This window comes from Schistocerca serialis, chromosome 2, assembly GCF_023864345.2.
Source record: "Schistocerca serialis cubense isolate TAMUIC-IGC-003099 chromosome 2, iqSchSeri2.2, whole genome shotgun sequence".
Lineage (NCBI taxonomy): Eukaryota > Metazoa > Arthropoda > Insecta > Orthoptera > Acrididae > Schistocerca > Schistocerca serialis.
This window is the reverse complement of record NC_064639.1, coordinates 745016092-745041421: the sequence shown is the minus strand read 5'-3', so window position 1 is coordinate 745041421 and position 25330 is coordinate 745016092. Positions and strand designations below refer to the sequence as shown.

The 25330-nt window shown below is 42.6% G+C and overlaps 1 protein-coding gene across 1 annotated transcript in view; it reads right to left on the bottom strand.

The window, feature by feature from the left end:
* LOC126456380 (uncharacterized) overlaps positions 1-25330 on the bottom strand; it is a 236133-nt gene that overhangs the window by 180051 nt on the left and 30752 nt on the right. The window contains exon 2 of the mRNA XM_050092134.1: positions 23266-23358. Coding sequence (XP_049948091.1) covers positions 23266-23358 — 93 coding nt within the window. The remainder of the gene's footprint in view (positions 1-23265; positions 23359-25330) is intronic.

Here is a 25330-nt window from a genome sequence, read left to right as displayed (position 1 = left end):
TCGGACAATGTCTGATCAGTTTATGAGAATTAATGGTAACACCTTCTGCCGTGGGTTTAAATCTCTTCGTTCAAATGCTACGGGTTCAAATGGTTCAAATGGCTCTAAGTACTATGGGCCTTAACATCTGAGGTCAACAGTCCCCTAGACTTATAACTGCTTGAGGACATCACACACATCCATGCCCGAGGCAGGATTCGAATCTGTGACCGTAACAGCGCGGGTCCGGACTGAAGGGCCTAGAACCGCTCGGCCACAGCAGCCGGCGCTGCTACCGGTTTCGTTGTAAACTGTACCGCCGTCAGACCCCTCTACTGGCAAAAACTGGACATGCAACCAACTTTGCATACTACCATAACAGGGGATAAAAATGAAAATCGGTGCCCGCGGACCTGCTCATGCACGAAGCGGCCGCAACACGCATCAACTGTACAAAATGCTGCATCAGAGTAGCATTTGAGGAAAGCGTTTTAAACACACGATCGGAGGTATTACTATTAATTCTTGGTTATAATGGTGTACGCGCGCCGTAGACTGACACCAGTATTTACATTTTTAGGGTTCGGTACTTCAATAGGCAAAAACAGAACCCGTATAGTATCATTTTGTTGCCCATCTGTCCGTATGTCTGTCTGCCGACAGGAACGGGTAAAAATATCAAGCTGAAATTTATGCCACATAATACGGTCCCTTGGCTGTGTAAAAAGATGGAAGCTTCTGAGTCAATACAATTACAAGGTACAGCCATTTATGTCACATAGTTTGATAATCACAAACTCACTCATAAAAATTTACAGATTGCTTCCTAGGCCTATGATTTTACAGTTGAACGAAAGGAAAAAATCCGAAAATTGCTAGTTTGTAATTGTATCACACGAAAAATAAATTATGTTGTCATTTGTCATCCGTCTGTCTGTCCGTCTGACTGTCTGTCAGGACCCCTTTTTTTCCTCAGGAACGGGTAGACTATCAAGTTGCTCTCTCCTCACCGTCAGTCTGCCAACAGCCCTGCTAAAGAGAGCGTAGGAGCTGACAGAGGTTCTGAGCACCCTCTTGTCCTTGGGGTGGGAAACGGCCCTTAAAAAGCGGAAGAATCAGGAACGGCATGAGGATGCAGAAGGCAATGTGTAACAGACAAATACTGTGTATCCACAGGACTAGTGACCTATAATTGAAAAAATGATATGGTGATCTCTCCATTGGCGAAAGATTCAGGACTAGTCCCTCATTCGGGACTCCTGGAGGGGACTGCCGATGGGGAGGTGGCTATGAGAAAATGATTGAAGAACCACCGAAACGACAACGTTCTACTGCTTTGGGCCATTAATCAGAAGTTTTAACGTGGTAGGGAAGTTAGAAAATCTGAACATGGAAATGGAAAGGCTCAATCTAGGTATAGTGGGCGTCAGTGAAGTGAAATGAAAACAAGATAAAGATTTATGATCAAATGAATATAGAATAATACCAACGACAGGAGAAAATAGTGTAACGGGAGTAGGATTCGTTACCAATAGGAAGTTAGGTCAGAGAGCGTGTTACTGTGAATAGTCTAGTAATAGGGTTGTTCTCATCAGAATCGACAGCAAATCAACGCCGACAACGATAGTTTAGGTATAAATGCCGATGTCGCAATCTGAAGAGACAGAGAAAGTATATGAGGATATTGAACGGGTAATTAAGGGGAGATGAAAATTTAATTGGTCATTAGGGACTGGAATGCGGTTATAGGGGAAGGAGCAGAAAAAAAGGCTTACAGGAGAATACAGGCTCAGTATTAAGAATGAGAGAGGAGAAACACTAACTGAGTTCCGCAATAAATTTTAGCTAGTAATAGTGGTACTCTGTTCAAGAACAACAAGAAGAGGAGGTATACTTGAAAAAAGGCCAGAAGATACGGAGTGATTTCAGTTAGAGTACATCATGATCGGGTAGAGAAACCGTAATCATATTCTGGATTATAAGGCGTACCCAGGGCAAGATATAGACACAAACAACAATTTTGTAGGGATGAAGAATAGATTGAAGTTTAAGAGACCAGCCAGGAAGAATAAATACGCAAAGATGGAAGATACGAAACTACTAAGGAATGAAAAGATACGCTTGAAGTTTCCTAAGGCTAAATAGACTGAGATAAGGAATAGTTCAGCAGGCAGTGCAGTTGAAGACGAATGGAAAACTCTAAAAAGAGCAATTACAGAAGTTATAAAGAAAAACATGAGTACAAAGAATGTAACTGTGAAGAAAGCATGGGTGACAGAAGAAATACTTCAGTTGATTGACTAAAGAAGAGAATACAAAAATGTTCAGGGAAATTCAGGAATATGGAGATAGAAGTCGCTTAGGAATGAAATAAACAGAAAGTGCAGGAAAGCTAAGGTGAAATGGCTGCATGAAAAATGTGAAGAAATCGAAAAAGAAATGACTGTCGGATGGACTGAATCAGTATGTAGAAAAGTCAAAACAACTTTCAGTGAAATTAAAAGCTTAGGTGGTAACATCAAAACTGCAGTGGTAAACCCACTGTTAAATGCAGAGGAGCGAGCGGATAAGTGGAAAGAGTTCATTGAATACCATCTGACATTCGGAAAAACATCTTTCACACAATTCTTACGACTGCAAGAGCCGATAAGTGCGAGAATTATCGCACAATCAGCTTAGCTGCACATACATCCAAGCTGCTTATAAGAATAATAAATAGAAGAATGGTGAAGAAAATTGAGCACGTGTTAGATCATGATTAGTTTTTCTTTAGCAAAGGTAAAGGCACCAAAGAGACCATTCTTACGTTGTGGTTGGTAATGGAAGCAAAGCTAAAGAAAATTCTGGACATTGCCATAGCATTTGTCGACGTGGAAAAAGCGTTCGACAATGTAAAATGGTGCAAGAGGTTCGAAATTCTAAGCTATAGGGAGAAAAGTGTAATCTACAGCGCGTACTTGAGCCCAGAGGGACTAATGGAAGACCAAGAACAAAGTGCTCGAATAAAAAGGGACGTAAGACAGGGATGTAGTCTATTGTCCCTTCTGTTCAATCTATACATCGGAGATACAAATGGTTCAAATGGCTCTGAGCACTATGGGACTTAGAACTTAGAACTACTTAAACCTAACTAACCTAAGGACAACACACAACACCCAGTCGTCACGAGGCAGAGAAAATCCCTGACCCCGCCGGAAATCGAACCCGGGAACCCGGGCGTGGGAAGCGAGAACGCTACCGCACGACCACGAGCTGCGGACACATCGGAGATACGAGGACGGAAACAAAAGTAAAGTTCAACAGTGGAATTAAAATTCAATGCGAAAGTATATCGATGATAAGATTAGCTGATGGCAATGCTATCCTTTGTGAAAGTTAAGAAGAACTGCAGGATCTGCTGAATAGAATGAACAGCCTAATGAGTACAGAATATATGGATTCAGAGTAAACCGAAGAGAGACGACAGTAACGAGAAATAAGAGAAATGAGAACTTCGAGAAACTTAACATCAGGACTGAGGCTCACGAAGCAGACGAAGTCAAGAATCTAGCTACCTAGGCAACAAAACAACCTATGACGGACTTAGCAAAAAGTACATCAAAAGCAGACTAGCACTGTCAAATGGGCATTCCTGGCCAAGAGAAGTCTACAGGTATGAAACATGGCCTTAATTAGAAGAAGAAATTTCTCAGAATGTGCGTTTGGAGCATTGTACGGTAGTGGAACACGGACTGTGGGAAAACCGGGGGAAAAGAGCATCGAAGCATTTGAAATGTAGTGTTACAGTCGAATGTTGAAAATTAGGTGGACTGATAAGTTAAGGAATGAGGAGCTTCTGGGCAGAATCGGCGAGGAAGGGAATATATGGGACACACTGACAAAAAAAGTTATAGGATTACAGGACATCTGTTGAGACATCAGGGAATAACTTCCATGGTGCTAGAGGAAGCTGAAGAGGGTAAAAACTATAGAGGAAGACAGATGTTGGAATACAACCAGCAAATAACTGAGGACGTAGGTTGCAAGTGCTACTCTGGAATGAAGAGATTGGCACAGGAGAGATTTTGGGGCGGGCTGCACCAGTCCAGTTAGAAGACTCATGACTCAAAGAAATGTGTGTCTTGGTACTGTAAACAATGTAAGCTTCTAAGTCAACACAGTCAAAAGATACGGCCATTTATGTCACATATTTTGATACTCGGAAACTCGCTCATCAAAACCTGTTACTTCCCTTTGGCCTAGAATCATAATATTTGGCAAGAAGCAAGGTTTAACTATACAACTAAAGGAAAAACATCTGATAAAGGACATCTGTTGAGACATCAGGGAATAACATCCATGGTGCTAGAGGAACCTAAAGATGGTAAAAATAGTGGTGTACATGTTCGGCTTTTACCCCGCCCATGCCTGCCCGGTGGCCAGGCGGGCAGGCCGCCGCGCGTTGTCAACAGAACGGACAGGCTGCTTCACTCCCAGCCAAGCCAAGCAGAGCCCAACCCGGGCAGGCTGCGGGAAACTTGCTTGCCTGCCCATATTACTGCTGAGCTGCGCTACGCAGCCGTTTAGTCTGCGCGCGTCATTGTCGTATTATGAACGTTAATTTGAAGTTTTTATTTTACCTGAGCACCAAAAGACAAACTCCAACATATATTAATTTCAGGTCAAAAAATATTGGGTTGTATTTGTACATTCTTCCTTTACGCGTATATTTCGGGCGTATTATCAATATAAATAAAAATGAATTGCCAAATGTGTTGATAAGCGTAAAACTCGAGAACGGCTGGACCGATTCGGCTAATTTTTTTTGTTTTTGCTGTATTCGTAATTCTCAGGACAAGGTTTTTATGAAATAAAATTTTTGGAAAATCGACCGAAAAATTGGGAAATTTGAGAAAAACTGAAAGTGCGTTTTCATTGTCTCTGTGTGTTTGTATTGCATACAATCATGATGAAATTTTGCACACTTTACCCTTAAACCTAGAGGAAGGTCACATTCTACATAAAATTTCGTAGGGTGCATGGCAGAGGCTACTTTTCCTAACGGAATTCGACAAATTGTACGTTTTTATTCCGATCTTGATGAAATTTGTCACACTTAATATTCAAAGCAGGATGAAGGGCGCTGTCTGCTTAAAATTCTGAATGGCGCATGCTGTAGGGTACTTTACTTACACACTTCTACACCAACCTACAATTTTATTCCGATCTTGAAGAAATTTTGCACACTTGACCATCAACAGGATCATCACTGTCTACATAATATTTCGGACAGTGCATGGAATAGAGTACCTTACAAAAGATTTTGGCATCGTTTGCAGGGTACCATGAAAGTTAAAGTTGACTTATGTACACATGTTTCCATGGAGAAGATTTTTGAATATTTCCATGTGCATCTTTATATATATATATATATATATATATATATATATATATATATAATTGTGTGTGTGTGTGTGTATTTATGTATATATATATATGTATGTATATGTACATATGTATATGTGTATATGTGTGTCTATATATGTATATATACATACATTTTTTTAAACGAGATGTCTATGATCTTTTTGAAATTTGATAGATGTCTGACACATTCACAGTCATCGTGTTTGACAATTCGCGCACAGCAAATGTCGTTTAACAGCTGCAAACCATATTTGGTTGAGCGAACGTGTTATATTGGCTGCAAAAAGCCTTGATGTTAACGAAATTACTTTTCAGATTCAAAATATGATACCTGGCGAATTGATGAATACAAGTCGGTTTATTCCGTTACTAACCAAAATGATGTAGTCAACTATCCTACGGAATTTTTAAATTCGCTGGATTTGCCCGGATTACCGCCTCCCAATCTGCAATTAAGTCGGATCGGCAATCACTATGTTACGAAAGGTAAACCAGCCACGTCTCTGTAATGGCACCCGCCATGCACTGAAAAAATTAAAGAACAACGTAATGGATGCCACAATTTTAAAAGGAAAGTACAAAGGTGAAGACAGTTTGATTCCACGTATGACTATGATTCCGACCGACATGCCATTCGACTTTAAACGGTCATAATTTCCAGTGCAGCTTTCATTTGCCATGTCGGTAGATAAATCGCAAGGGCAGTCGTTATATGTTTGTGGCATCAATCTTGAAAATCATGTTTTTCACTTGGCCAATTCTATGTCGCATATTCCGCTGTCGAGACACCTTCAACATAATTTTTTTACGCATCAGAAAACAAAACTATCAATGCTGCGTATCAAAAAGTATTACAGTAAATGCTACCTAGCAATAAACTTTGACACTGCTTCACTGATAGCCACAAAAGTTGACTGATATATATGAGTTTTCATAGATAGGTGAAGAGGAGATGAACTGAGGTGGCGGAGTCCAACAGAAAGAGGACGAGGAGAAGGATAGAGGGTGGGGGTGGCGGGCCAAGGGATGGGGAGGGGGGGAGGTGAACAGAGTGATAGTGGGAGAGAAATAAACGGATAGAGAGAAAGTAGGGGAGGGAAGATGGACTACGACAGTATGGAATAAATAAATCCCCAGGCAACGCAGGGTTTTCAGCTGGTTGTCAAATATAAAAGGATTTCTTCGAGACTTCACAATCTCTCAGTAGTAGATATTCTCAATTCGAACCACCATCAAATCACATCTCAAACAGGTTTGTGTAGCAAGCAGAACAATCACTGAAAATGGAGCTCCTTTGCACACTAAAGGCTATAGATAACCACCAGGGGCGTAGATAACGGGGAGGGGGGGGGGGACCCCCCCCCCCCCTCTGCCCATGAATCTAGTGTTTTTTGTTTTAGTGGAACGCAATGCAGTCTGTGTTGCAGTTTTCAACACTGAAACGGATGGATATTTGTACTAAAGAAGTGAACCTCCATCCCCTCGAAAGAAGATTGGTCCCCTCCCCAGAAGAATAAATTATCTACGCCCCTGATAACCACTGTACTGCAATGAGAACCAAATTAAGATTTTGGAAGTCTAGATTCTTTAACTTTAGTATGTTTCAGCCAAGTATGACACCAGTTATACAAATATTTAACTACTTTTCCAGAATGTATGTTACTGGTTCTGTGAATTCATTCGAAGTTGGCAAAATCATTCTAAATTGCCAAAATGCATTTTAACAAAATCGAAGCACTTGTTTCGTATCCAGTTCGTCTAAAAACTATAGTACTGGGAATACAATGGCGACTCCGAGCCAAATTTCGCGGCTTCTACGTTTGCGTCATGAAAGTCCACACTTGTAGTCTACGTCTGCGTCAGGAGGGACCATAGTTCGGACCCTCATGACGCACCCTAAACGACGAGTCTGAACCCTCATGAGGCAGACGTAGACGCTGTGGAGAGTGCTCAGAGTTTCCATTATATTCCTACTATAATACATTCGCGGAAAAAGACGCTCTTCATTTTAAAAGCATTTGTAGTGTCTAGGTCTTCAGCATCTTGACCCTGTTTGTGGGATTCCCCTTAATATAGAAATACAGGAATAAAATTACATTTCGCAATGTGTGTGGTTCAAATGGCTCTGAGCACTATGGGACTTAACATCTATGGTCATCAGTCTCCTAGAACTTAGAACTACTTAAACCTAACTAACCTAAGGACATCACACAACACCCAGTCATCACGGCAATGTGTGTGGAACTCAACAAAATAAATTGTAATTTAAACTCCTAATGTGCATTACCTTAATCCACAAATGAATGTTTTATTTGGCAGAACACTTTTGAATATAAAATATTTACAAATTTTCCTTCAGTTCCCCTGAAAGCATTATTTAGGCCAAACCAGATAAACCTAAAAATATTTGGCTACTTTTGCAAACACAAGTAACAGAAAATGGTATACAAACAATAATAAATGTCACTTGGGAGGATTGAAATCAAAAACTTTAGTCTAAAATAAAAATGAACTGTATGCATTACAAAATTTCTATCTCAGAAATTGACGCCCACAAATCACAAGAAAGAAAACTGCACTCTTAATTAGTAAATTTGCACTCAAACTCATAGTTTCCTGTTTAATGTTCTACTGCATTCTTAATGTGTCTGCTGATTAGTGTCTGAATTAATTATGACGAAATCGTTAAGTCTGTCTGCATTAAGACGTGACAGTTTTTCGCTAATTAAGTTTCCAGAGCAACTAAACATTCTCTCACTAGAGGCACTAGTGGCTGGTATATTTAAAATTTTTCTTGCCACAGACACAAGTCGAGGAAGTCGTTGGGAGTTATTTTTCCACCACTGTAGAATATCTCCCTCGTTCACACAGTGTTCTTGCAAGTATCTGCTGACTTCATCATGTAGGAGAGGAGACCCTTCTGCCCAGTCCTCAAATTTCGCCATTTTGTACGGTCCTGGGTTTGTTTCTTGGGTGCTGTGATTGGGCACTTGTACTGAAGCTATACAGGTTCCAATTAATATTTGCAGAATAATGTGAAGATCGTACTACACATAGTTGAAATTATAATAGTTTTTAGATGATGCTGTCATTTATCGTCCAGTAAAGTCACCAGGAGATCAAAACTAACAGCAGGACTATTTAAATAAGATATATATTTTTGGTGTGAAAATTAGCAGTTTGCAATAAATAATGAAAAGAGCGAGGTTATCCGTGTGTGTACTAAACTAAGTCCGTTAATCATCGTTTACAAGATCAACCAGTCAAATCTAAAGGCCGTAGATGCTACTTAATACCTCTGATTACAGTTACGACCTTCTTAAATAGGAATGGACACACAGAAAATGTTGTTGGCGTTTTAATGACAAAACACTCTTTTGGAGCATTGCTACGCAGTTGGAGAGCCTTTTCTGGTACGATTGATGGAGGAGGTCGAAGAGTCTAAAGAAGGGTAGCTCGTTGGTATTATCGTGAAACAGGGGAAAGAGTGTCGCGGAAATTGTACAGGAGTTGGGGTGGGAATCATTACAACAATGGCGTTTTTGACGTGGCGAGATCTATATATGAAATTTCGGTAACCAACTTACACCTCCGAATTCGAAGATATATTGTTGAGTCCCATCTACATTGTAAAAATGATCATCAGAATAAAATACAAAAAAGCAGCGCTCAGACGGAGAGATGTAGGTGTTTTATCCCGCGTGAAATTCGAGGAGACAAATAAGTTGAAAGTGGTTCGATGAACCCTCAACCAAGCACTTGCGTGTGACTTGCAGAGTACCCATGTACATGTAGATGAAAACATCTGTCGTGCTGCTTGGTAAACATCAATTTTTTTATCCTCGGTTAACTTTCTTAACATAAACGTTGCAATTTTATGCAACATGCTAACGCACATTTTCTGTTCTAGGAAGGTACTGGCGGCTTGTTTCAAAGGTTTCATGTCCTGAAAATACATTTTATCAACATATATATTTCACAAGTGGTTCTATAATATTCAGATGGAATAAAATCACAAACATTTTCATCGCTATCCCGTACAGTACAGTGAGCTTTTAAGGCATAAAACCACGGTAGAACTAAATGTAGGGTTGGCTCCTTGTCATCCTCTAGTTAAACTGTGGCTTCTTTAAACGGCTATAAGCTGGCCAGTTATATGGTGGTCATAACCCAGCATCTTATCAGAGGCACCTTCGTTATGTAAGACAGCCTTCACTGAATCAATCTGAGAATGGACTGATACAACCATGTCAAAATAACTATTCCAACGAGTTGAAACCCACTGCTTTAAAGATGAGTTCAGTCTCACACAGAGACCTCTTCTCTTGAAGCAGGAAACCGTAGCCCGCACTGTATTAAGAATGGCTAATAGATTTGGAACATTTTCTTTCAAAAACTGTTCGCTCAGAACATGTTTCAAGACTGTGTTTATACTATGAGTCATGCATGGAAGACGCTGATATATTTCGAGAGCTTTGACAATGTTACTGCCCTGGTCTGTGACAAACGTAATTTGGGCAATGTCTTTACGAGAAACACCCATAGTTTCTAAGCGATCTTCCAACTCGTTTCGAATATTCGAGCCAGTTTTTGCGCTGTCAGGAAACGCAGAGCACATCAGTACATATTTATTCGAACGCCAGGCTGAATTTATGTAATGCATTGTCACGGACATGTAATGCACCCCTTTGTAATTGCCTGACCATAGATCAATTGTATTGGCACATATACCAGAACGAATCGCATGCACTATATCTGGGAGCATTTTGCTGCGCACTTTATCAGCTAAGGTTTGAATTTTCCTAGCTACTGTCACTCGGGAAGGCATAATATTTTTAATATCAACTGAGTCATATTTTTTACCTATGTCGATCAGTGTCTGCCCTAAATTAAGAAATCCTTCTCCTTATAAACTGCTAAATGGTCTCAGATCCTTAGCACACATTACGACGCACTTTTCGGCCACTAAATCTTTGTCCTCTTTCAAGTATTTACGGAGTGAGGGAACTGCTTGTCAAATTTGCACACATGTCGCAACATACTCGAGGTTCCCGAATAAGTACTAAAGAGCATTTTACATAGTTTGCATTGAGACACACCTACCGATTTATTAGTAGCGACCTCATAAACACACGAAAACGATTCCCATGCGGGACCTGTGCTCTGTTTCGTTACCAGAATGTATTCGCCAGTTGTCGATTTTTTTTCAATCTCACTAAAGTTTGACCTATTCATTGTGCTGCCCCCACCGTTGCGATAAATGAACTGCGGGCTAACTACCTGGCTACTCTAGCCACGGTAGCTTGACAGCGCAACCTGTTGTCAGGCGCAGCAAGCTGAGCGGGTCCCGTGAAGCTTGGCAGGCCTGCGGGAACCCAGGTAGCCCGGGCTTGCGGGAGCCCAAGTCGGCCGCATTACCCACTATGCCTCAGTACACGCGCACTCTTGTGTTTACGTCGCGGCAGGCTGACCTGCATGAATGGTTGCAGAGGAGCTAGGGGCAAGCAGGCTGCAAGGGGAATTTGTACACCTCTAGGTAAAAACTGTAGAGGAAGACAGACGTTGGAATACATGAATACATCCAGCAAATAACTGACGACGTAGACTGCAAGTGCTACTCAGGATTTGTAATTATTTCAGAGGACAACATTTTTATTATTTGCCATCCCATAGTATGTTTGCCTGTCTCTCTGTCTTTTCTCAGGAACAGGAAGATGTATGAAAGTGACACTTATGTCACATACTACGGTCTATGGTCTGTCGGCGGTGTAAAAAATTATGGCTTCAAAGTCAATACAGTAAAAAAAAATACGAGCATTTATGTCACACAATTTAATACCTTGCCAATAATGATATCGATAACAGGCAATAATCGGCGGAATTCTTGATTCCCGGTGTGGAATATCTATTTACACGCATAATTAAATTATCGCTGCGTGAGCCCCACTCGCACATACCCAGATTTTTTGGTGTTGCCATCGACAATACGCGTCGTTGCCGGCGTGCAGCTTCCTTTTAAGCTGATAGTTATGCTATTAGTAAGTTGTACTCAGTGTACCAAAAGAGTGTTTCGAGGTTCTGGAACTCTTCTTTGGAGGCAGTATAGCTTGTTACGTTTTGAAAGATCTTCAACCTGTCCGTCTTCCTAGTGATGTTCTGTTAATGAAGATCGTAATGACTGCAGCTAGTGTAGCAGGCTGTAGCAGCAAGTGCTTGGTCTATAAGAGGTGGCGTGTACCTGATGTCTGGCGTGCGAGTCAGCACATGTGGACCTTCGGAAATGCTAGTAAGAGAAACTATTGTTGAAGAGGTAGAATCAATATGTTTACTGAAATGACGGGTAACAATGGGCGCGCACTAGGGTAGGCATACAAGTCACCAGTCGGAGGGGTCATAATGGTGGATCGATGATAAATCTGAGTTCGAAATTCAGTACGAAAGGAGATGGACAGAGAAATTCTTCCTGTCGAGCCGAGAGCTAAGAGCTAAGAAAGCGAGCCCCATTCCCAACTGAAGTTCTGCTCGCAACCCCCACGTCCAGCACGTGGTCCCTCGCCCACTCACCCGATTGGCTGCAACTGTAGCTGCGCGAGAAAGCTTTGCCTCTAATTGACCCTTGTTCGATTGTAAGTTGTAACGATGGTCGAAAATGGCTCGGAGGCCGTGGGAGGAAGTTCCAATGTATTGGCCTTATTTTGGAGCTTTTTAACAAATTACTCCCTAAACTGTTGTCTGATGGTGAGCTGCACAGGTGGAAGCCTAGGGAATTAACTTCTGTTGTTAAGAACTTCTCTGCAGGCGATTTATAATTTTGTGCCTGCTGCATTAGCACCAGAGTACGATATTGCAATGCGTGTCCCAAGGAGCATGGCATCGTTCTTCTCAACAACACAGACGCTGCAGTATCCGACTTATCCGCCGACACCGGGGAGTGATTTCCAATTAAATTGTCTTCCCCTGTCCGGGAATTACATAATGTTGTGTACGAGTACCGCTTGTGATGCACGAACGACGACATACGGAAGTTTGGGTCTGGACGTGTACAGAGCACGGATAACTAAACATGTTAAGGTGACCGCTCGCGTAAAGCGGGATACCTGGGTTCAAGTCCCTGTCGGGCAGAGTTTTTCATTGTCTTCATTCCCTTAAACAACTGATGGTTGTCCGCATTCGCAATTGCAAATACATTTCACTTAGAACTAACATACCTGTTTCCTTTCCTTCTCAATATGTTACACATGGAGAAAATATACAGGGTGTTACAAAAAGGTACGGCCAAAATTTCAGGAAACATTCCTCACACACAAATAAAGAAAAGATGTTGTGTGGACATATGTCCGGAAACGCATAATTTCCATGTTAGAGCTCATTTTAGTTTCGTCAGTCTGTACTGTACTTCCTCGATTGACCGCCAGTTGGCCCAATTGAAGGAAGATAATGTTGACTTCGGTGCTCGTGTTGACATGCGACTCATTGCTCTACAGTATTAGCAGCAAGCACATCAGTACGTAGCATCAACAGGTTAGTGTTCATCACGAACGTGGTTTTGCAGTCAGTGCAATGTTTACAAATGCGGAGTAGGCAGATGGCGATTTGATGTATGGATTAGCACGGGGCAATAGCCGTGGCGCGGTACGTTTGTATCGAGACAGATTTCCAGAACGAAGGTGTCCCGACAGGAAGACGTTCGAAGCAAATCATCGGCGTCTTAGGGAGCACGGAACATTCCAGCCTATGACTCGCGACTGGGGAAGACCTAGAACCACGAGGACACCTGCAATGGACGAGGCAATTCTTCGTGCATTTGACGATAACCCTAATGTCAGCGCCAGAGAAGTTGCTGCTGTACAAGGTAACGGTGACTACGTCACTGTATGGAGAGTTCTACGGGAGAACCAGTTGGTGGTGGTGGTTAGTGTTTAACGTCCCGTCGACAACGAGGTCATTAGAGACGGAGCGCAAGCTCGGGTTAGGGAAGGATTGGGAAGGAAATCGGCCGTGCCCTTTCAAAGGAACCATCCAGGCATTTGCCTGAAACGATTTAGGGAAATCACGGAAAACCTAAATCAGGATGGCCGGAGACGTGATTGAACCGTCGTCCTCCCGAATGCGAGTCCAGTGTGCTAACCACTGCGCCACCTCGCTCGGTCAGTTGTTTCCGTACCATGTACAGCGTGTGCAGGCACTATCAACAGCTGATTGGCCTCCACGGGTACACTTCTGCGAATGGTTCGTCCAACAATGTGTCAATCCTCATTTCAGTGCAAATGTTCTCTTTACGGATGAGGCTTCATTCCAACGTGATCAAATTGTAAATTTTCACAATCAACATGTGTGGGCTGACGAGAATCCGCACGTAATTGTGCAATCACGTCATCAACACAAATTTTCTGTGGTCGTTTGGGCAGGCATTGTTGGTGATGTCTTGATTTGGCCCCATGTTCTTCCACCTACGCTCAATGGAGCACGTTATCATGATTTCATACGGGGTACTCTACCTGTGCTGCTAGAACATGTGCCTTTACAAGTACGACACAACATGTTCATGCACGATGGAGCTCCAGCACATTTCAGTCGAAGTGTTCATACGCTTCTCAACAACAGATTCGGTGACCGATGGATTGATAGAGGCGGTAGAGGCGGACCAATTCCATGGCCTCCATGCTCTCCTGACCTCAACTCTCTTGACTTTCGTTTATGGGGGCATTTGAAAGCTCTTGTCTACGCAACCCCGGTACCAAATGTAGAGACTCTTCGTGCTCGTATTGTGGACGACTGTAATACAATACGCCATTCTCCAGGGCGTCATCAGCGCATCAGGGATTCCATGCGACGGAGGGTGGATGCATGTATCCTCGTTAACGGAGGACATTTTGAACATTTCCCGTAACAAAGTGTTTGAAGTCACGCTGTTACGTTCTGTTGCTGTGTGTTTCCATTCCATGATTAATGTGATTTGAAGAGAAGTAATAAAATGAGCTCTAACATGGAAAGTAAGCATTTCCGGACACATGTCCACATAACATATTTTCTTTCTTTGTGTGTGAGGAATGTTTCCTGAAAGTTTGGCCGTACCTTTTTGTAACACCCTGTATACAAGGGAACACATTATATCAGTAGTCTGGTGATGAACTGGACAGTATTACATCTGGAGTGATTAATGTCCTAATTACGGAAAAAGTTTGATATATAATAAATATTAATCGCTGTTTCATAATCAAAATCGAGGCGCCACAATTAATCGTGAAGTGTGGACACTGGAAGGGATGGGTACATTTGATCTCCGATGTTATCAAGTTACGATTCACTAGCCATGGATAAATTGATTTGCACACGAAGTATATGTTCATATAATAATTTAAGGAAATTTACTTATTGAGAATTGCTTTGGTCGTACAACGACTTTTTTTTTCTTTATTGAGTTTCGATTCCCCCCGAAGGGGCCGGGCTGGCAGCAGCCTACAGACTTTGTTTTAAAAAGATGAAGATAGTAAAGAATAATAACAGGAGATAAAATTGGAGACTTAAATGGTAACAGGCGAAAAAATCATGGAACTTAAAACATAGAACAAAGGGATGATGATGCTAATAAAATACATATATGCAGACAGGAAAATAACAGACAGACAGTTATAAAACACGGTGACAGCCTGGTTTCTGTTCGCAAAAGACATAAAATTCACACCCAGCGACAGCATGGTTTCTGTTCGTAACACATTGGAAGGACGAACAAACACTGAACATTCACTGGAACACTGCACTAAAAAGTTGGCACAATGACATACCACAGCCGAGAGGGGGGGAAACTGGACAGATGATGGGAAAATAAAAAGGGGGAAGGAGAGGAAAAACGAAAGGGGGAGGGTGGGAAGGAGCCAATGGAGGATGAGGGCCCATAAGAGAGGGGGGGGGGGTGCTGGGCCGATGCAACAGGGAGTGGGGAAAGGCAGAGGAGAGGAATACAAAAGGTCTCAAAAGGGGCGAGAAGGGGGGGAGGGAGAGGTTAGGTGGGGAGAAAACGGGATGGAAGGGGGGGAAGAGGGAGCCCAGGGAAAGGATGGAGGAAAGGAGGGGGGGTGAGGATCATAGGAGGGATAAATGGAGGGAGAGAGAGGGCATCATCTGGGAGGGGGAGTTGATTGAAGCCACCTTGGGAAAGGAGATGAAGGGTGTAGAGATGGAGGGTAGGGGGGACACAACAGTGAAGGTGAGGCAGGGGTGGGGAGGGGAGAGGAGAGGAGCAACAAGGGGGTGAGGGGGATCGAGGCGGCGGCAGGTGTAGAGTATGCGTATATGTTCAAGGAATAGGAGCAGATGGAGGAAAGGAATGAGGTCATAGAGGATCCGGGTGGGGGACAGGTGGCGTATACAGAAGGCGAGGCGGAGTGCATGACACTCAAGGATCTGGAGGGACTTAAACAATTTTTTTTGGGGGGGGGGGAGGCAAATATCCAGGCGAGACTGGCATAACAGAGGACATACAAAGCCTTTTTATTTTCTTTATTGAATTTCGATTCCCCCCCAAGGGGGTGGGCTGACAGCAGCGTAGTATGCCGCTCTTCAGCCTACAGACTTTGTTTGAAAAAGGTGAAGATAATATATAATGAAACAGGCGGTAAAATCGGAGACTTAAATGGTAACATTATCATCAATACCAACTGAAGATATAGCATTGGGATAAGAATGAGAGTGAATGAGAATAAGGAGAAGCAGGGGAAAGAAATAAGCATGGGAGAATCTTTCTGAAAATGTGCGTCTGCATCAGGAACTGGTAAGCCTTAATTTACAAATGTTGTGCAAACTGAATAACTTTTTGTTGTGGTCTTCCATCACAAGTAACAAGTTCAACGTATTTACACACGTAACAAGTTCAACAGATTTACACTGACAAAGTGTGATATATAATTCCAATCATATGCCGGAATTCATTCTTTTATCTGCTTTTTCCCAGCCGCAATGAAATGTTTTCCGATATCGAATAGGCTAATTTTTTAAAAAGATGTAACACTGCTCTTCGTTGCCGAATTCAATACATCACACGCCTAACGCGACACGTCCGTGGCGATACGTCACTGTCAGCAGGAAATGGATGGCGAGTGGTCATTCCTGCGGAGAGCGGCCGCCAGGAATCTGTGGAGGGCACCGCGGAATGGAATCTGCGGATTAGGAGCCGTCGACGCGAAATAACTCTGTATGGTAATTATATAAAGCTCAAGTTATAAATCACAGCCTCCGTGACAATGGAAATGGACAAAGAGTTCATAGACTGCCTGACGTTTTTAAAAATTCTGCCTTTTTGTGTCAGTAAATCAAAAGCAGCAAGACTTCGCAGCGGAAATATATCCGGCTGTTTTTATGAGTGTTAAATTATGCTTCCTAAATACGCAACTTCCCATTAAAATACTAAACAAATGTTTATTTAACTGAGAGGCTGTGAGAAATTTTCCAATGTTTTCAGCGTTCTTTACCTAACATTGAGTGGAAACGTCTCACCGTTATACAGTTTCTATTTACATCCACACTTGATCCTGATACTACCTTTCCAAAGTTGTCACTGTTTTTTACCTAACACTGAATGGAAACATCTGACCGCTATACAGCTTCTTTTTACCATCACCCGTAATCCTAAAAACTACCGTAGCATTATTTGTAAACAGTTAACAAGCAGTTAGTTGCTGCATTTCATCCATGTGGAAAACTATGTCTGCTAGTTGTGAAGATCTGAAAGTCATTGACTGAGCATTTATGGATAATCCATGTATTTGTAGAAGTTCCTGCTTTCATTGTGAGAAAGTTAGTATTATTCTGAAGAGTACACTAATCTGTAACAGAACATAGTGCAACCATGCGCATTAGGTCCTAGACCACAAGTAATAACGCAAGGCATTGCTACTGTGTGTTTGGAAACGGTAGTCTGAAAGCTGCCTGGAATATTTCACCATAGAGACATTTGTTTTCTCTGTTTCGAGACCGAAGAAGCTTTGGTCCAGGCCAACGGCTATCGAGGTCCTTTTCTTTTCGGAAAGGGGCGCGGGGCTCATCAGCCTTCTTTGATGCGGCTCACCACGACTTCTCCACTGTCAATCTGTTGCACCAAACGTTCTCAACAGTTGGATACATATCAATCTGGGCTCCCCTATTAGTAGACTTCTTGTATCGAGGAATCCAGTCTTTGCCTGGAATAGTCAGAATTTTATATCCTCTTTCTCGGAGCGGTCAAGCGTTGTTATGTTCACAGGAAAGTAGAATTTCTTAACTCCGTCTACTATGTGGTCCCTTATTTTGAACTTAAACTTATTATTTGTTTACCGCCTGCTTCTCGTTACTTTCGTCATTCTTCGGTTTACTCTTCATTCCATTCAACAGGTCCCGTAATTCATCCTCACTTTCACTGATGATAGCAATCCTTATAATTCATATCCTTTCATCGTGAATTTTATACCCAAACTTGAACCTTTCTTTTATTTCCGTCATTGCTTCTTCGATGTGTAGACTGAGCAGGATCGGTGAAACCTCGCTTTTTCCCCGTCTTAAACGTTTTTTAGTAAGTGTATTTTGTTACTGGTCTTCTATTACTCCCTCTTGGTTCTTATACGTACTGTATATTACTAAACTTTCCCTATAGATTACACCTATTTTTCCGAGAAATTCGAAAATCTTGTACCATTTTACATTGTCAAACGCTTTGTCTAGGGTGTCAAATCCTTTGAAAGTGTCTTGTCTTATTGCCATGATTAATCGTAACTTAAGAACTGCCTCTCCGATACCTTTCCCTCTCTTAATGCCATGTTGGTCGTCATCTAACAGTTTCTCAATTTTCTTTTCTATTCCTCTGTTTGTTATTGTTTTCAGAAACTTAATTGCATGAGCGGTTAAGCAGACTGAGTGATAGTTCTCACAGTTAATCTTTCATCTCTGTTCCGGTTTGTGCGGATGATATTTTCCGGATGTCTGATAGCATGTCTTCAACGTGATTAATCGTCTTGTTGCCACTTCCCCCAATCAATTTATAAATTCTGAAGGAATGATATCCCTGCCAGTAGTGGAGCAAGGTGGTTCCTACCGCAATTTTGCTATCAAATTGATGTCAAGTTAATTAAATTGATGAATTAATTACTCACATCCCCATATGAAGTCACGGGTTTTCCTCAGCCAGCGCGTTGGTCCCTGCCTCATCCCTCTCGTCTTTCCCTCTCCTCCTCTTCCCCTCTCCCACCTGCTCTATTGGTGAGAAAATTCGAATTTTGGCGGGAAATTCAAAAAATGGTGGGAATTTCTAAAATGACAGACTCTGCTGATGTTCCTCCCCACCTCTCACCCTTGCATTGACAAGAAATCTAAAATGGCGGTGCCCTTTTTGGGATGAACCCTGGTCTTTCTGGGCAGAAAGCCCAAGTGCGCTCCCCCCCCCCCCCCCCCCCCCCTCCGACACAGAAACTGTCCGTCCGTAGGATAGGGAAGTTAGGTTAGCAGTACCTTATTTTATGTTTTGGGCGGGAAACTAAGTAATCATAAAGATCGCGCCTAACTACACACCTATATGAATAGGCTACACAAGGAGCGCCTAAAATCACAAGGCTGCGGCACTCCATCGTATTAGAGTTCTTTCTGAATGATTTAGATCAGTGGTTCGCAAAATTATCCACGAACGGAACATTTTGAGAACGCTGGTACTTTGCTGGAACAAAAGGTTAATACCTTTTATAATACACTCCTGGAAATTGAAATAAGAACACCGTGAATTCATTGTCCCAGGAAGGGGAAACTTTATTGACACATTCCTGGGGTCAGATACATCACATGATCACACTGACAGAACCACAGGCACATAGACACAGGCAACAGAGCATGCACAATGTCGGCACTAGTACAGTGTATATCCACCTTTCGCAGCAATGCAGGCTGCTATTCTCCCATGGAGACGATCGTAGAGATGCTGGATGTAGTCCTGTGGAACGGCTTGCCATGCCATTTCCACCTGGCGCCTCAGTTGGACCAGCGTTCGTGCTGGACGTGCAGACCGCGTGAGACGACGCTTCATCCAGTCCCAAACATGCTCAATGGGGGACAGATCCGGAGATCTTGCTGGCCAGGGTAGTTGACTTACACCTTCTAGAGCACGTTGGGTGGCACGGGATACATGCGGACGTGCATTGTCCTGTTGGAACAGCAAGTTCCCTTGCCGGTCTAGGAATGGTAGAACGATGGGTTGGATGACGGTTTGGATGTACCGTGCACTATTCAGTGTCCCCTCGACGATCACCAGTGGTGTACGGCCAGTGTAGGAGATCGCTCCCCACACCATGATGCCGGGTGTTGGCCCTGTGTGCCTCGGTCGTATGCAGTCCTGATTGTGGCGCTCACCTGCACGGCGCCAAACACGCTACGACCATCATTGGCACCAAGGCAGAAGCGACTCTTATCGCTGAAGACGACACGTGGAGATTCGTCCCTGCATTCACGCCTGTCGCGACACCACTGGAGGCGGGCTGCACGATGTTGGGGCGTGAGCGGAAGACGGCCTAACGGTGTGCGGGACCGTAGCCCAGCTTCATGGAGACGGTTGCGAATGGTCCTCGCCGATACCCCAGGAGCAACAGTGTCCCTAATTTGCTGGGAAGTGGCGGTGCGGTCCCCTACGGCACTGCGTAGGATCCTACGGTCTTGGCGTGCATCCGTGCGTCGCTGCGGTCCGGTCCCAGGTCGACGGGCACGTGCACCTTCCGCCGACTACTGGCGACAACATCGATGTACTGTGTAGATCTCACGCCCCACGTGTTGAGCAATTCGGCGGTACGTCCACCCGGCCTCCCGCATGCCCACTATACGCCCTCGCTCAAAGTCCGTCAACTGCACATACGGTTCACGTCCACGCTGTCGCGGCATGCTACCAGTGTTAAAGACTGCGATGGAGCTCCGTATGCCACGGCAAACTGGCTGACACTGACGGCGGCGGTGCACAAATGCTGCGCAGCTAGCGCCATTCGACGGCCAACACCGCGGTTCCTGGTGTGTCCGCTGTGCCGTGCGTGTGATCATTGCTTGTACAGCCCTCTCGCAGTGTCCGGAGCAAGTATGGTGGATCTGACACACCGGTGTCAATGTGTTCTTTTTTCCATTTCCAGGAGTGTATGATTACTCAAATTTGTAAATCATATCTAATAACATACAAATCAAATAAAATTTAAAAATGTAATTAATGTTGTCAAAATGTCGACAAAAAACCGCTACATTATTAACAGTTTTTCGCGGACCACTTATTCACTTCCGGTGAAACACTGGTGTTCTGCTGAACACCGTTTGAGAAACCCTGGTTTAGATAACATGAGGAAACTCAATTTCATTTATCAGAATCAATGTTTATTCTTGAATCAGAGTAAAAGGAAGCTTTTATGGCCGTCAGGTCATCTGACCTCATTCCTACCGATCACATGAAACATTACAGAGTGAAATTTGGGCGTCTTAGACCTGTCTCAGACCATTATTTCTGATCTGTACGCGACGGTGGAGTGTCCATTGGTTAGGTCGGATCCCCAACGCTTTTACGTCTCATGAAGTACACAACACACAAGTGCGGCAATTGTCAGGATGAAATGGGATGCTACACGCTATTAGGATGTTGTTTCTAATCCAATATTTCATGCGTTTGTTTATTGTGATACTTAGTACGCACTTCGTCTGTATTCTTTATCTACGACACTGCATTGTACTAATGATTATATTGTTTCGTCGGGAATAATGACTCCGGTTGTCACGTTTGTAGGGTTACGATGGCAGTAATGTTATTATGTATGTAAGACCTGTTGCTTTTTTCTCAAGCACGTACACTTTTTTCAGTTGCATTTATGGTTATCGATCAACGAAAAGTTAGGAATTATAATTACGGTGAAACCATCACCGCAGCTCTGCAATATTTCTGAGTGTCGGTGTAGGATCCTTACAAGAGAGGAGTGACGCAGGAATGGCCAAATAATCTTTTTAACTCCTTCCTAAGTAGGAATATATGGCGATCGTAATAAAACAAATCAGACATCGCAGGAAAGAATTAGGTATTCATTTTTACATCGCTCTATTCGACAGTGGAACGAGCGAGAAATAGTTTGAAGGTGGCTCTACGAACCCTTTGCCAAATACTTAAGCGTGAATTGCAAAATAATCATGTGTTCGAAGATGTAGGTGAATAAACATGGATTACAATATCGCAAATATCTAATATTTGTTATCAGGAAAAGATAGCTTGGGATGATCTACTTCCAGTGTGGTGTGGTATTCAGCGTAAAGTTACATCTGATTTTCTGGTTTATTCAATCTGCAAAATATTTGGAGAAATGGCTTCTTCTGTGGCTTTGATTCTGGCGCCTCTGTAATATGTTACCTACTTTAAATGCTACTATTTTAAATGCTATGTGATAATGGCAGAGAGATATGTAGCTCCTTCCACACTTGAGTCTGGAGTTACTGAAAAAGTCATGCAAATGGCTATTAGTTTGTCTTTATTGTAGCTGCTTCTTAACCTGGACTTGTCAATCAGTGTTCACATCCACTCCTGAATGACATTCTGTCTGTTGCAGTTGGAATGGTCTGCATCATGCATCCTCATCTGACGATTCCTTCTGACATCTATTTCTTTTTTTGATTGAAGGCAACAAGCAGTACATTCTGTATGTCTTCACTCTCTTTTCTGCACGCTGATAGAATTATTAGCCACGGCTAGGAATATATTATTCTCCGTGGTATAAACTGAAAGTAGTTCAGTGCCACCACCTATTAAGATACTCGGGATATTTCCATTTGTTGTAAGCCTAGATCCAGGACTGGAAATTCCCCTTCAAAATTTTTCTAGTTGGGAACTGACTTCTTCCACATCAACGAAGCTTGTTTCTGGCTGACAATAAAGCTTTCGAAAAGGTTGGTCTCTAAAGCTGCACGCCCAGCTCTCTTGGCTATGCCATATGTCGTTCCGATCTCAGTCATTAATGTAACACTGGATATAGAGTTAATTTATGTTCCTTAGAGAGGATTCAATGTCTTGGTTATTAAGTTCAAGCCAAGTGACCATCTCAAAGAAGAATTGTCTGTCTACCGAGTCAGGAATCTCTTGAAAGTCAACGATAATTGTTGTATAGGGAGCAGTGCTGAGGTTACGGTATGCAAAAATTCTTTTTTATTGTTCTTTTCAGCTGCTTTCTTGGATAGGTCATTGGAAAGGGTTTTATGTGTCAGATTTCTAGTTGTTGACAACTGTAGCTGAATTGTTGTTGGTGTTTATCACACAGATGACTGACCTGGACTTAAAGATAACATTCACTGATTGCTTGTCTTCAGCTACTAATCTTTTGGATTAGAATTCAGGGATGATTTCTTCTCGGGACAGTAGGCGGAAATTCGCATTTGTAACGTTTTTAAGATTTAACTAGGTTTCATCTGCGCTGAAGAGATGTTTCAATTGTCCTACAAGTCTTTTGAACAATATTAGCTGGTTACATTGAGTTATCGATCTGATCCTCGAATCTGAAATGTTTTGATCCTTTAATTTTTGAGAACATTTCTCTAGGGGTACACCGGTTTTTTATTACTAAAAAATTAACATCAACAGTCACAATCGCAAGAAGCTTCTTTTTTATGAGGTTATCGGTAGCGGACTGTTTTAGACCATCTTCGTACCTCACACCACGATAGTAGACGGTGGCTGCAAACTGAGCAGGAGCTACGACTCACCGAATGCTAACTGTGCAGACCGTAACTGCTAACTTAAAAAAAAAAAGGAAGCTTCTTGCGGTTGTGACTGCTCATGTTTACTATTTTAATCCTTTATTGTAACAATGGCAAAGCACTGTGATGAGCCGTCGTATTTAGAAGTTAAACAAGAGCGTTACTTACATGGGATGGCCATTGTGGAGTCGTTAGGGTCCGGGCTGTATTCTTCCTTAGGAAAGTAGTCGATGTTGAAGCAATGCATTTCCCTTTCCCCGGCTGCAACAGAAACAAAAAACAAAACATTAATTACAAGAAGAAACTGAAAAGCTTTAGAATACTTCATAATATGACCCGCCTGAAGTAACGACTAACGACATAGTGCAATTAATGAGATGCAGCTGGACGTTCAAAGACATGGACTACAACACGACGTTACTTGACCTCTGCGATTCTTCGATATAAATTCATAAGCGTTGTACAATCTCACTCCGTGTGTAGCTAAGCAACCACCTGCACGCTTGCTTCCGCGCCAACTTAACGGCATTGTGCATGAACTCTCTCTCTCTGTCGTTTGCCTTCGATAACAGGAGGCTGGCCATCCAAGGACAAGTGCTGTCAGCTATGTTGCGACTGGATGGTGTATGAGCATTTGCCAAAGTTAAATATGACCTTAAGCAGGTGTGTGATTCTCTATTCTACCAACATACATGCCAGAGAAACGCGTCACTCAGAATTCGTGGAAGTCTGTCGTGAAACTTCTATATTTGTCTCCAGAATAAGATTTTCACTCTGCAGCGGAGTGTGCGCTGATATGAAACTTCCTGGTAGATTAAAACTGTGTGCGCGACCGAGACTCGAACTCGGGACCTTTGCCTTTCGCGGGCAAGTGCTCTACCAACTGAGCTACCGAAGCACGACTCACGCCCGGTACTCACAGCTTTACTTCTGCCAGTACCTCGTCTCCTACCTTCCAAACTTTACAGAAGCTTCTTTAAAGTTTGGAAGGTAGGAGACGAGGTACTGGCAGAAGTAAAGCTGTGAGTACCGGGCGTGAGTCGTGCTTCGGTAGCTCAGTTGGTAGAGCACTTGCCCGCGAAAGGCAAAGGTCCCGAGTTCGAGTCTCGGTCGGGCACACAGTTTTAATCTGCCAGGAAGTTTCTATATTTGTGTTTACAGAATTCACGGCCAAAGTGGGCTTAGGGAGCCGTCGTCATCGGCGCTTGCTGGTCTTATTTGGTTAGTAATTAGTGTGTAACCCGCAATAACAGTTATTTGGAGCTGTACACTGTGCTGTAGGATTCTTCAAGCTATTTGTATTATATCGTTTTAGGCTTGACGTAACCCCCATTTCATTTGAAGCGATTAGCAGTTGCAACTTGACTATCTTACATTGCTGAAATTGTAGTTATTCACGACGGGTTGTCGACTTCCCGTCTATCGAAATTGAGCCCCGTTAGTAGTTTATGAATATTATTTTTGTTGATTACGTGTAAATTAGTCGGTACTCATGATTTCTGTAGGTTCAGTTTTACTACCTGCTGTTTTAGTTCAAGGCACGTGGCCGTTGTTGCGTAAATTCTATTCTACATTCTGTTGCGGAACTAGCCTGAGTTATCACAACTTACAACAAGCTACTAGCGTTGGTATGCTCTCTCTTTGCTAAGTTTTGCATTGTAACTAATTATGTGTTTGGTTATTTGTCCTTAATCTCGGTCTCTTTAAGGGGAGTACCACTATCTTTTTTTGAAACTTCAAAAAGTCTTCCTCTCAGACGTAAAGGTTATATTTGACATTGTTTTTATTGTTTTCCATTGCCTGTTGTGATCTGATGGACTTACAGATGTTAACTGATTTGTTTAACAAATGTTTATTCATGGCTGGTGTATTATTCTGAAAAATTTGTTAACCGAAATGTTTTTCTGTCTATTCTAGTAGTACCTGAATTTATACTGCAGTTTATAGAATTTATTTTGAGACATGGTGAAGCTCTACATAAGGTCATGATTTTAAATATCACATTAATACTCTTCATATTTGAAATAATAAACATTTATGGTCGATTTTTTGGATTCTTATAAATAACTGCATTGGTTCAAATGGCTCTGAGCACTATGGGACTTAACTTCTGAGGTCATTAGTCCCCTAGTACTTAGAACTACTTAAACCTAATTAGCCTAAGGTCTTCACACACATCCATGCCCGAAGCAGGATTCGAACCTGGGACCGTAGCGGTCGCGCGGTTCCAGAC